The sequence below is a fragment of the Brienomyrus brachyistius genome, chromosome 6 (genome assembly GCF_023856365.1).
Source record: "Brienomyrus brachyistius isolate T26 chromosome 6, BBRACH_0.4, whole genome shotgun sequence".
Lineage (NCBI taxonomy): Eukaryota > Metazoa > Chordata > Actinopteri > Osteoglossiformes > Mormyridae > Brienomyrus > Brienomyrus brachyistius.
The window spans coordinates 26,680,042-26,692,438 of NC_064538.1; the positions used below are offsets into that span (position 1 = coordinate 26,680,042).

At 42.9% G+C, this 12,397-nt stretch overlaps 1 protein-coding gene and 1 long non-coding RNA gene across 4 annotated transcripts; one reads left to right on the plus strand and one right to left on the minus strand.

Annotated features, from left to right (window-relative positions):
- Window positions 1-3,515: 3,515 nt before the first annotated feature.
- Window positions 3,516-7,490, minus strand: LOC125745049 (class E basic helix-loop-helix protein 40-like). Its single transcript, XM_049017468.1, has 5 exons — window positions 6,888-7,490; window positions 6,647-6,710; window positions 6,309-6,416; window positions 5,782-5,905; window positions 3,516-5,585 (listed from the first exon to the last, which is right to left on the minus strand). Exons 1-5 carry the CDS (start codon window positions 6,962-6,964, stop codon window positions 4,744-4,746), a joined length of 1,215 nt encoding a protein of 404 aa, XP_048873425.1. The 5' UTR covers window positions 6,965-7,490; the 3' UTR covers window positions 3,516-4,743.
- A 1,083-nt stretch (window positions 7,491-8,573) lies between these two features.
- On the plus strand, window positions 8,574-12,225 carry LOC125745052 (uncharacterized). Of its 3 annotated transcripts, none has more exons than XR_007398550.1 (3): window positions 8,574-9,160; window positions 11,078-11,198; window positions 11,415-12,225. It is a non-coding gene; the product is annotated as an uncharacterized LOC125745052 (long non-coding RNA). The 3 variants fall into 3 exon arrangements; XR_007398549.1 differs by having other exon boundaries at window positions 8,574-9,091; window positions 10,897-11,198; XR_007398548.1 differs by having other exon boundaries at window positions 8,574-9,091.
- Window positions 12,226-12,397: the final 172 nt, after the last annotated feature.

Below are 12,397 nucleotides of genomic sequence, written 5' to 3' on the forward strand. Positions count from 1 at the left end.
AAATAATAAATGGTTGTTACATTTCAAGACACCTGAAGCACTTCACAGAACCAATGGGACACCACCACTGTGTGGCACCCGCCTGGATGATGAGACAGTAGCCATTCTGTGCCAGTATATTCACCACACGATAAGTAAGGTGGTGAAGGGGTAGGAGAGAATTCACCATTTGAATATAGGGGATGATTCAGAGGTCAGATTTGATAGGGTTGCAGTGGGCAAGTGGGCAACCCCCCTTTCTCTCAAAAGATACCCAGGGATCATTTATGACCTCAGAGAGTCAGGGCCTTGGTTTTCCTTCTCATCTAAAGGGCAGCATTGTGTCCCCATTACTTCAGTATTGGAATCTACATAGATTCACGTCTTTCAGCTGCAACCCAGCTTTCCCAGTTGGCCTCCCTTCCAGCTACTGGCCAGGCCCAAACCTGCTTAGCTTCAGATGGATTACATAACTTGAACTGCAGGTGGTACAGCTGCTGGCAATCCAAGGCACTTGAAACATTAGGTGTGGAGTTAATGAACTGAGAGGACCCAAGCTTCTTTTGGACTGAAGCGATCATCAGTCACATATGCATTCCTATTTTTGTCGGGAGCAAATCCAATCGCAGGCACCACAGGGTACAAGGACGTGGAACACCCTGGATGGGATGTCAGGGCACCACAGGGTACAAGGACGTGGAACACCCTGGATGGGATGCCAGGGCACCACAGGGTACAAGGACGTGGAACACCCTGGATGGGATACCAGGGCACCACAGGGTACAAGGCCGTGGAACACCCTGGATGGGATGCCAAGGAACCACAGGGTACGCAGTCACATTTTCTAGAAATTAGATTTTTTTAAAATATGGCCTGTGTTTAGATAAGCATTGGTCATTATGCCAATAGATCTATATGAATAACAACCGTCTATTAGGTAATGGATTTTCTTTATATGAATGGAGAAATGTCACTTTATGTGCTTCAAAATGCAAAACTGCCGCAAGAAATGAACTAAGATATTCATTACGATGGCCAAACCCCTTTGTGTTTAATGAAGAAAAAAAAAAACGATAAAGTGCTTAGGCAGATTAAGTATTCAGAAACACAGAGTATTCAGTTACACAATAATTACAAAAATAATCATATCCATCCATCCATCCATCCATCCATCTTCCAGCCACTTATCATGGTCGGTATATATTAAGAGTCTCTACACACTAATAAGAGCCTGCATGTTTACTGAACATGTTTATTCTGATTCTAATGGAAAGGAATTTGGCGCCAGCAGATGGCGCCAACTCTATAGTTTGTATAAAAAAATCTGCTTCTGTGCCGCTGCTGTCGGGGACGTCGGAGGGGCATGGACACCCTAAGAAATTCAGGAGGTCCAGCACTTGATGCCCCTGGCTGTGACCTTTTACATTCAGTATTGTTTCATACTGTATGGGGCACTAGATTTGAAAACGTTTTTCTGTGGTAGTCTGTGTTATATGGCGGAGGGCAGTATGTCCCATGAAAACGTCATGCCCGGTATGTATCTTGCCCTGTACTTCGTGGGATAAAAACAAGATTTGCAGAAAAAAACATCTTTCGATAAGTAATTCTAGGAAAATGGAAATGAGTTAAATATTCAGATATTCGGTGTAATAGAGAATATATGCATTACATACATATAGTAAAAAAACATACGTTTTTTTTTCACAGAGATGTTTCCTTTAATGTACTAAAGTATAAAAATTCAATTTAAATTTTAGTTTATGTTAAATGAGTATGAAAAGATGCATTTAACCTCTCACTTAGTTACAATAAACTATTTGGCCTGGATTGAGGTTTAGACTGTTTGCTTGCACTGTTTTGTTTAGCAGGCCTGGAACAGAGCAGGGAGGTGAGCCGAGGACAGCAATGTGCACGTCTCAGCCATACCCCTGGCTTACTAGTTATCCAGGCTCCACACCAACTGCAATCTGTGACGTGAAGACAAGCCCACCAATCAGAGTGCAACACCTATGAAAGAAGCAGTGTGGCAGTACATGTGACAAGCAGCTGCCCTCTCTCAATGTGACCACAGAGTCAACACCTGAGGAGTCTGAGAAAAAAATGGTTCCTCAGTTCACGTGAGCAGATAAGGGAGGAACCATGTTTATCTGATTGCATCTTCCAAGCTGCCCAGTTTTCAGGATCATGTGGGTTCCACACTCTAGCAAATACTTTATTTATTTACTATAAAATGACCTAAACTGCAAATTGATATATTTTGTCTAAAAGTGTTTATTATATAAACAATAATACTGAAACTACTCTTAGTGGCCTCTTTATTAGGTATAATTCACCAATAACAGGTATGACCCAATATTGACTTCAGAACTACTACAAGAGTAAATATGTTGTATTATCACAGAAGCTATTCCTCACACCATGGTTGTATGAAGCTGGTATTTTTGCATCTGTGGCCTTCGTGGTAGCTTTAATGAGTTTGACAATTCTCCTCTGACCTCTCTTATTAAAGTGTTCTGTCTAGCCTACGTAAAGCCATTTACTTTATCTCTTTTTGGTTCATCACACCATTTTCTATAAACTCTAAACATTGTAGCGCGTGAGGGATCTTAGGCGAACTGCTGTTCCTGACATGCTGGAACTACCACGTCTGGCACCAACAATCACACCATGTTCAAGATCACGTAGATCCAGCGTCTTGGCTGCTGAAATGCATAGTTGAACAGTAACATAACCTCCTGACCCTGTCTGCATGCTGCAGCCACACGATCTGCAGTTCGAAGGAACAGGATGTTTGGAGGAACAGTACGTTTGTGCTAACAAGCAGGTGTACCCAAAAAACTGGTCACTGACAGCATATGTTGATTTATTTTTGTTGCTCACAGGTTTAGAAAGATAGGCTTCTCATACTTTGAATAACAATACTTCATAATGTTTGCTATTAATATATTATTATTATTGTTGTTGATAGTAATAATAACTCCTATACTTCGTAGATTAAACTTGGGCATTGATTAGTAGAATTACTGCTTAAAGAGAGTCATTCACTTAATAACGAAACCCTCATATATAAATGGGTAGAGCTTCTTATTGAAATGAAACGTTTTGTGGGTTTATGCTGTGTGTAAAGTTCACATGACGAACCCAGCAGCACATCCTGTCTGTGGAGGTCTTGCAGCACGAACCAGCACGTCATTCACTCACGACAAGTGTATCACTTGCTTAGACGCATACACAACTTTTGTATCGGGATGTACCTAGTCGGGGTCTGATTCTGCTTTGCAGATGAGTAGACTACAGAAACCAGACATGCCTTGTCTTAGTAACATTTTCACTCCAGATGAGTATTTCTCAAAGCACCTGTGCATGCCAGTAAATGGAAATGTGGCAGCTCCCATGCATAAATAGGTAGAAGCCCAGCTAATTACACAAGTGCTCTTGCGGGCTGTTCTGTAACAGTGGTGAGACTGAAATCAATACACCAGTATTAAATTTCCTTTTAAATGTGTTCTTCACACCAAGAGACAATCAAGCAAATGTTGGACAAAAAATACTTTATTAATATGCTTATATAACATATCTCAGTATTTATAGATAAAATATGTACATCAAACAACCTTCTGATAGGTCCCAAAATATATCTCAAGTACCTCTGCCTATACAAAACTAATCTTCAGTTTAAAATGTTACATTCACTTATCTTCCTCGACTTTTGACTCCAGTATTTACAAATACATTTAATAAAGGTCTGACGTCGACTGACTGATCAGCTTTCGCGGGTAAAAGGCAACAGCATGAACAAAGAACAGGCCTGACTGGACTAGAAATCAACAACTGTTACCGATGCAGCTCACGCCTAAGCGCTTATGTACATGTTCCTGTTGGTGCAGAAGACAGCAGTCTAAGACCCCTTAGTGAGTAATACAGAACTTTTACGACACGTATCAAAAATAGAGATATACAAGAAGTATTAACAAAGTTGTTATAAGGAAGGGGGCTATAATGGTGTCTCGGGAGTTCACTGCCCGTTTGCGTGCATGGACCCCGGAGCCATTGCTAAGGGCCCCACGACAGGACCGTCTGCAGCGCTGGTCAGAATGGTGCCACATCAGGTTTGGAGACGCTCTCTACAGCTGCCAGGGAAACCGCCGGAGGGCGTGACAGCTATCGCGATTAGGGACGGGGTCTCTGCCCGTCCCGGGTTTGCCGGCCGCGCAGCACACAGCTGAAAGGGGGAGCAGGAGTATGCGTAGCGGAAACCACCAAAGCAGCACGTACAGGGATTTCGTCTTACATTCCACTGAGGCGTATAATAAATGTGTGCAAAGGACTCGTCCTGATGATTTAGGGCATCCCGCATATTTCACTCAGGACTTATAGCTGACATTCAGTGAAAAGAGAGGAGGATCCTGCTCGCAGCTGAGCATTCTGATTCTTTTTTTTTTGGCTTTTCAGACTTGAAGCCACTTTACGGACTCTCCATGGAAATTGCCTAACAGTGTACAGCGTACTCGCTCCTCTGTTCTACCTGCCTTGTCGGGGAGATGAGGGCTGTGCCCGGCTGAATGAAATGTGATGCCATATGCATCAGGTGAGAAGGTGCAGGCTCGTCAGTGGAGAGTGGCTGGGGGGTGGGCTGCTCTTAGTTACGGAGGAGGAAGAGAAGGAGGGAGTCTCCAACTTCGTCTCCTCCCAACAGCCTTACCCACAGACCTTATCGCTTTCAAAAGCATCAGTACACAACAGTAACAAGCTACAGGAAAGTCCTCAGTCTTTGGTTTCCATATTGAGTGGTGGGACCTGCTTCAGCGCTTGCAGAAGGGCGGGGGAGTCCATTGGAGATTGTGGGGTCATGGGTGACCCCAGCTGGGGAGACACCGCAAACGACTGCGGTAGTTTCTCTGGGGAGCCACTGAGCCCGGGATACAGGACCGGCATGGCCCCGGGGTACCAGCACTTCTCCAGCATGGGCAGATACGCGGCAGCAGAGGGTGGGATGAGGTAGAAGGGCATGCAGAGAGGGGGCTGGTGGGGAGAGAAGCCCATGTAGCTGCTGTGGACGCCGATCAGCTCCCCGCTTGAGAGGGACTCGTCCTCGGAGGACTCTGCCCTCAGCCGCTTAGCTTGGGGCTCTTCCATCTCCTGCTTAATGGTGCCTGCCATCCGTTCGGCCAGAGTGTACTTCAGGTGGCAGTCCTTTGTGTAATAGCCGGGCCGCTCTGTCTTAGAGTCCGTTTTCTCCAGCTCGCCCCCGTAGCCGCTGTCGGTGTCTGTGTCGCTGCCGCTCAGCTCGCCGCTGCCCTGTGGGTAAGTCCTCTGGATGACAGGAACGCAATTCTGTCCATGACCCTCGGAGCCCTTTGGCGGCATCCCAGTTGGATTCTGCCTGTGCTCCGCCCCCTTCTGGGGGGGCTCTTCCGAGTGGGGGCTGGGGGAACTCTGCAGCACCTCTGACGCTACCTTCTGCAGGTGGCTGATCAGGTGGGAAGATGTCACCTCCCTCCCAGCCTCCTGATTGGCCAGATATTGTAGGATCTCCTTGGCACAAAAGTGGAAACCAGAGCGAAACATCTCCTCGCTGTTCACTGTGCTGGGAGAGGACTGTTCACCTGCATGAAAAAAAAAAAAGAAAACACAGAGATGATTAAAAAGAACAAAAACCAGAAAACGTTTTTAAATAAAAAAAAAAACATATGTCAATATATAATATATATTATATTAATTACTAGATATAAATGGCTAAATATTTTTGAAGCAAGATGCAAGAAAATATCTTGGGTTAAGGAGGGTGAATGGTCTTCTCACCGATTTGCATGCCGTTTTGCAGGGCAACGATCTTCTGTTGCTGCTGCTCCAGGAGGCCAGTTAGGGCTTTGACATGCTTTAGTGTCAGCTCCAAAACAACAGCTTTCTCCAAGTGCCCCAGAGTCTAAAACACAAAACGCCTCCATCAAACACTGACATATAGTCATGTAAAATATTTTCTGAGGCATACTTTTCCATCTACAACAACAATTATAGAAAAACAACACTAATAATTATGTGACAAACTTTAAAAAAAGTTGCGCTCCTTTAATTATACTGTACTAAACACATACTACCCAGGCATTACCAAATAACTTTAAAATAAGTCTGTAATTATTTAAATTCATACTTTTATAAAACATGCCTTAGTATTTTACTGCTAATTCTAATGAAGTATATCTCAGATGAATCACAAAAATAGCACTCTGACTAAATAGTGGGGCTATCAATATAATAGCCACCAGATGGCGCATCAGATTACGTTTGTCAGCGGAACAATTTTGACATTATTCCAAATGCAAACTTACTGTAAGTTTAAGGTGCTCTGGTAATAAATCCTTCAGTTGGGCAATGCATTCATTTATCCTGTCACGCCTTTTCTTCTCAATAAGTCGATGGGGCAGCTTGTACGTTTCCTACCGAGTAAACGAACAAATTAATTATATTATCCAATCAACTAATATGACATATGTTCGAAGATAAATGTTTTATCAAAAACAAAATTACAAAAATTACATAATGCACCAACGTAACCATGAACATAAATATTTTTAAAATTAGTTTTTGACTGTACAATTTTACAACCCAGAAAAAACACGCTACATACATTAATCGTAATATATTTAATCTACAAGAAATTACATACCTTACTATCCTCTCCGCGTTTTATCCCCCTTCGAGATTTGTACACATACATTGGATAATCCATCCTACAGAATACAGAGAATGAAAAACCATTAACATAAATGACATTAAAATTAAACTGGACTGGCTCCCAAGAACATTTAACAGATATTTAATTAAGCAAAAAGTTTGCGAGTCGCATGAATTTAGCCTGCAGTTGTATTTTATAAGGGATTTTATCGCTGATAATGTTTTAAACTTACCCCTGTATGTCAGGGATCTCCAGCGACGGGTGTTTTACCATACAAGGAGGTGGCTGCGCACTTGTAATCCTCTCCATTTTCTTTCTTTTATTTCTCCAGATAAAGAAACGGGTAGAAAATTCTTCTCAGTGGTTCAATCAAAATTCGGAAAATGTACTTCTTGCTTGCTTGTCTGCTTTAAATGTACATCGCGGTCGGCATTTACCCACAGTTTATGAAATGTAAGGTAAATAGCCTGCACTGAGGATTTCACTTTCTGCATTCATCACGTCCTTATTAATATATATATTTATTCTGTCCAAGTGCAGGACAAAGCAAGATGTTGTCAAGCCGAGATCCAAATGAAGTGAGTGTCAGCCTCTGAACTGCGGGTTTGGTTAAATGTGGCAGAGTGGGGGGACTGAGCTACGTGTTAAATAAACCCTGTGACTGCGCGCGGACTGACCTGCCTCCGTCACATGAGCCTCACGTGTCGGGCGGCGCGTTCAGATCAAAGGAGCGCGGCCCCGTCTCCCTGGCTGGTCGGGGCGCGTGCACGAGAAAGCGGCTTTTCCGTGTCAGACGGGCGGCTTCAGTCCCGTGTACCACCATGCTCCACCTAAACTGCCAGCCGCAAACTGCTCGAGGCCATCTGAAACGTGCGAGAGACCATGTTTAGAGTCTTACGGAAAAGGGGGAGGGACGGGGGAGGGGGAGCTTCCAGTACATAGTACAAATCGGTGCGCTTGGTTTGCTACAAAATCTCCTTTAAAGATTTTAAAGTGTCATAAACAATCATTTACGAAATAAAAATAACTGGAAACGAGGAAGACGATCGAGTTTGAAGGCAGAATTTTGGCTCTTACCCACGAAAACGTATCGTACAAAGTAATACATGCGGTTTATTGTATTGACTTATATTTTGAGAAATACGAATCTACAGACTTTTATCTCTTTGATGACATAGATCCGGCGTAATTCACAAATAAAACGCGTTTTACAACAAATATGTTGGTTAAAAATATTGAAATTCGGAAACTGGACGACATTATCAGTTGTTAAAACAAAATCATATGCAGCTTATGTGATACAATCTGGAGAGAGCTGGTAGTTATTGGACTAGTTACGTCTACTTGGGAATTATCGGGTTTCTAGATCGTCCGCAGTTTCAAGCTTTCTCTACTGTGTATTAATTTAGGGAGTTTTGCAGTCATATAAGTGATATGCAGTCTGACCATGATTCTGCTTAGCCAAGTTCATTATCCTCAAATAAATTACTGAGCTGAGTGTTGAAATTATTCTTGAGGAAGCACAATCGACTGCTTACTGTCTCGTATTAGGCTACAAATTATTTTAACGTTACGCTTATCAACTAATTCATATCAAAAGTAATAAAATGCTTGATGATACGCTTCAATCAAAACCAGAAAACTGGTGATGGAATATTTAGCGCAGGTAATTTCCAGTTTTATATATAGTGCATATGGCATTTTCTTTATTCTTTATGTGAAAGAAAAACTAAATAAATGTCAACTATTCGGCGTTTGATAGGAAAAGCCGAGTAAGCCTCCGCAAACTGAACGGCTATGAGAAAAATATTGTGCCTTTATTATATTTCAGTGTTTCGATTCGGTTAGCAAGGGGAAATCTTACATTATTTGATTTACTTCAGCCACATATGGTTTGCAAGCAGTATCACAGCTGTAAATGTTTCTAGCTAGTGTTTACTGAAATGGAATACACAAAATATTGTGCGAAATGCAAACATCATTTGTATCTGAGGCACGTCGTTTTTTCTTCTGCCACCTCCTAAGAGATGCCATGGAAAAAATCGATCCCTGCGGACTGGCCGCAGTCCGCCGCTTCGGTAGGACACGCGTAACCACAACGGTATTACACTGGCAGTCCGCGCACCCGTCTGCCCACGTGCACCCGTCTGCCCACGTGCACACGCCTGGCAGGGCGCCCGTGGCGGACCGTGGCATAGACGGGCGCCGCTGGTCACGTTGATCTCCTCATGGTCCCCACGCCTCTGCGCAGCCGGGCTGCCGGAGCTGCGCCACCCGTTCATGCTCGCGCGGCCGCAGCTTCCGAATAACGTGCCTGCGCGTGGATCGCGTCAGCTGCCAGTCCGAAGCGGAGCAGCCAATGGGGCGCGCGGAAGCGGCGCGGGATGTCACGGGTTAGCCAAGCCGGTGTGATGACTGCAAATGTTCAGATAGCCGGTAACTAGATTTTATCCGTGATACTCATATTAGACCAGATAAATATATTACCCAACGATTGAACCGAAGGTGAATCTTTTGAGTATTATTCAGATATATTAACTATTTGATAATCTGACATGTAGCAGAAAAATAAGTCTCATCGTAAAAAGCAGTAAACGGGAGAACGACATCAGCGAAATGCACTGTTTTGCATTGCACTGACAATGCTAAATGTATTATTTATTTAAGTAATCCTGTGAGTGACTGAAAAGTGAGAGAAAGCAATGCGACCGACTGGTGGACTGGAAAACTAAGCCGTCCATTTTAATCATTCACCATCATTGCCACAGGAAAACGCACATGGGGCGTAAATAATTACTTGCTAGCATACCTTTCTGTTTGCAGTTGCATGATTTTCGGTAGGAACTATCTGTAGTCATAATTAGCCTAGACTTCTGTTCATACTTAGTTAATTCAATTTTGATACTATACAGGATTCCCGGTGGTAATAAGTAAAACTTGGTGAAAATCTATTTGATGAATGGAATTTTAATATTTATTTTAACATGCATACTCATGCAATTTTTAAGTTTAAAATTAGATTACAATTAAGTGTAGAATTCTGCGCAGAACGTTTGCTAAGCAGCGTAGGACATGAACTGTGCAGTCTGAGGTAATGCGGACGCAAATTACACAAATGTTATTGTGTAGTCTAACTTATAAAACTGAGAATGTTTGTGCAACACAGACTTTAAAAATTTATTTGGGGGAGATGACGACGATTATGTTATGGTTTTGAACATAACGTTTTATTGTTAATGATTTTGTTACACCAGTTCTATAGGGCAGGGGTGTTGCCAGTCCATAATTAGAAGACTAATTGGCTAAAGAGTCCTCACACCTGGGTATGAACAGCTGACCTACAGGTTATCCCAAAAACCTGCATACACACTGGCCCTATGCGGATAAGATTGGCCAACCCTGCTTTAGTGTATTGGAAAAACACGTCACATATTGTAGTCTTTTTTAAGTTACCAAAAGCAGGGAAGCCAAGACCAAATTGTAAGATTTTGAAATGAAGGCTAGGTAATATACCAGGTTGCAACTTGGGGCACAAACTTGCCTGATTTGAGATGACTGTTGTACCTCTAACTGATAGTAGATTTAAAGTCATGCTCAGCACCTTTAGTGAGCCAAATGCTCCACATCTAAGTAACGACTGTGCTAGTGTTTTACTAATGATACATAACTATAATGAATAAGTATTTGAACTGGAACTCATCTGAATATATGGGGGGGGGGGGGGGGAGTATAAGCTGTGTGTGTTGCTATGCATGTGTGAGATGTGTATGGTATGGAAATATATCAATTCAAAGATGGCTATTTTCAGGACACAGGACCAAGTTACTTGTGCCAATCAATGCAGGGGATAGACACCAGTGATGAAAAAGTAGATTGCATTAAGGCTATCCAGGGTCAGGCAGTTAAATGCTCCACCTGCATGTAAAATAGACTAGTTTGATTCATCCCCTTGCTTATTTTACTTCTGTGAACAGGACAGAAAATATGTTTTCGGTCTCTCTTTTCATGTTATATGCTAGGTGACGCTATTATGTATGAGAGTCAACTGCAGGTAAGAGTCAATGCAGAACACATTATGCTTCAAGACTCACTCGCAGTCACAATCGATACATTTGTAATTTGTAGATTGTTAGCCACGGTATCCGCCAAGATATACAGTTTTGCAGAATTATATGCCAACACAAACGCAATCCTCATTTGACTGGGCCATCTTCTTACATCATCATCATCTTCCTGTGCAGCTGCAGGCCTGGCACCGGTAGTGTACTCGAGAGTCACAGTTCCCTGCTGTCGTTTCACATCACAGACACACCAAGAGGTTTCATTCCGGTGTCAGCAGACACCAGGGGATTTCAGAGGGGGTTCTGAGGTAACACCGCCTGCGTGTCTGGCTTTTTAAATGCTGTTCCTTCCTTCCTCAAGCTTTGAAGCCAAGGGTGACAGGTGACCCAAGTCAAGCAGTTTATGCACGACATCAGACAGTCACCCTGAGGCTGTAATACAGTGCTGGTCCATCTACTGGTCCCGTCCTATTCCATATAAGGTGAGCAGTCACAGTTGTTCTCTTATATGAACAATGATTTGTATTAGTCTGAAAAGTAATATTGTTGGCTTTCTGCCCATAGGGGACAGATGAACTCAGAAAAATCAACTGAATTAAAAATTTAGGACAGACATTGGAATGTAACATTAACATGCAGTGTGACTGATTTGCGGCAGATCTGTCTAACCAAACTCATTTCTCCACGGTCACCCGTAGCGATGAAGCTCCCTTCTGCTCTGCATTGCATCCATCCTTCTGTAGCACAATGAACCATTTATGAAAACATAAAGAACAAGCCGCCCTAGATTTACAAAACTGTGAGAAATATATTATTTTCTTCTCATCTTAATAATGGGCAGCTTTTACGTTTCCTTGGAAGCTAAAATTGCTCATGGTGAGGGCCTCCATCCCCGACTGGGCCGGGTTTTACAGACACCTGAAGCAGTAATCCATGGGCAGGTTTTTTTGTCTTTTTTTGTAACAGAAGAACCTGCTTCATATGAATTTCTCTATAGCTTGGGCTCATGGACCAGGTGAGAGGTCAGTCATTCAGTTTAATTTTGACTAATCACACCCACCAGTCTCCAAGCCTCCCATAAAGTCACTGGAAATTCCTACACTTCAATGGTTTACACTCATCTGGTGTTGTAGTCTAGACAGTTGCACTTGTCTGTTTACTTCTTGGAGTACTGTGTGCGAAGTCCTATGAAATGCATCCCGTTTTATACTTGGCAACAATAAATTCATTGCCAGTAAATTCATTGGTCTGGTGTTCTGCATCCTTCGTGCTCGAGCCTGCCACCCAGTGGCACTCCAACTGACCACTACCTATCATTTTGCTGGTTTTGAGCCCATAAGATGGCTCCATGTAGCCATTTCAGGCTGAGCGCAGCTGCGTTACACAGATAGCCTGGCCAACAGACACATGCCTGCAAACACTACCTCCAGGGTTTTGCCCTCACATCCTTTCTTTCTGAGCAGCGTACGCTTTTTCTTCTTGGTACTATTCATTTGGGTTTTTTTTTTGTCTTAATTTGCCAGGTCAATGTCTACAGCCCTATTCACTGAGCTCATGCTCCAGATGAGTTGACTGTGTATCCTTAAGACAGACAAATTGCTCCAGCACACTATAGTCATAATCCTTGGAGGTTCATCAGTTCAGAGATCTTGAAATAGACCCGCTGCTCCTTTGGATCGAG

Coding starts and splice junctions, on each gene's coding strand:
- LOC125745049 (XM_049017468.1), bottom strand. CDS start 6,964: ATGGAGAGGATTACAAGTGCGCAGCCACCTCCTTGTATGGTAAAACAC. Junction 6,711..6,887: donor GAGATCCCTGACATACAGGG/GTAAGTTTAAAA, acceptor TGTATTCTGTAG/GATGGATTATCCAATGTATG. Junction 5,586..5,781: donor GCAAAACGGCATGCAAATCG/GTGAGAAGACCA, acceptor TTTTTCATGCAG/GTGAACAGTCCTCTCCCAGC.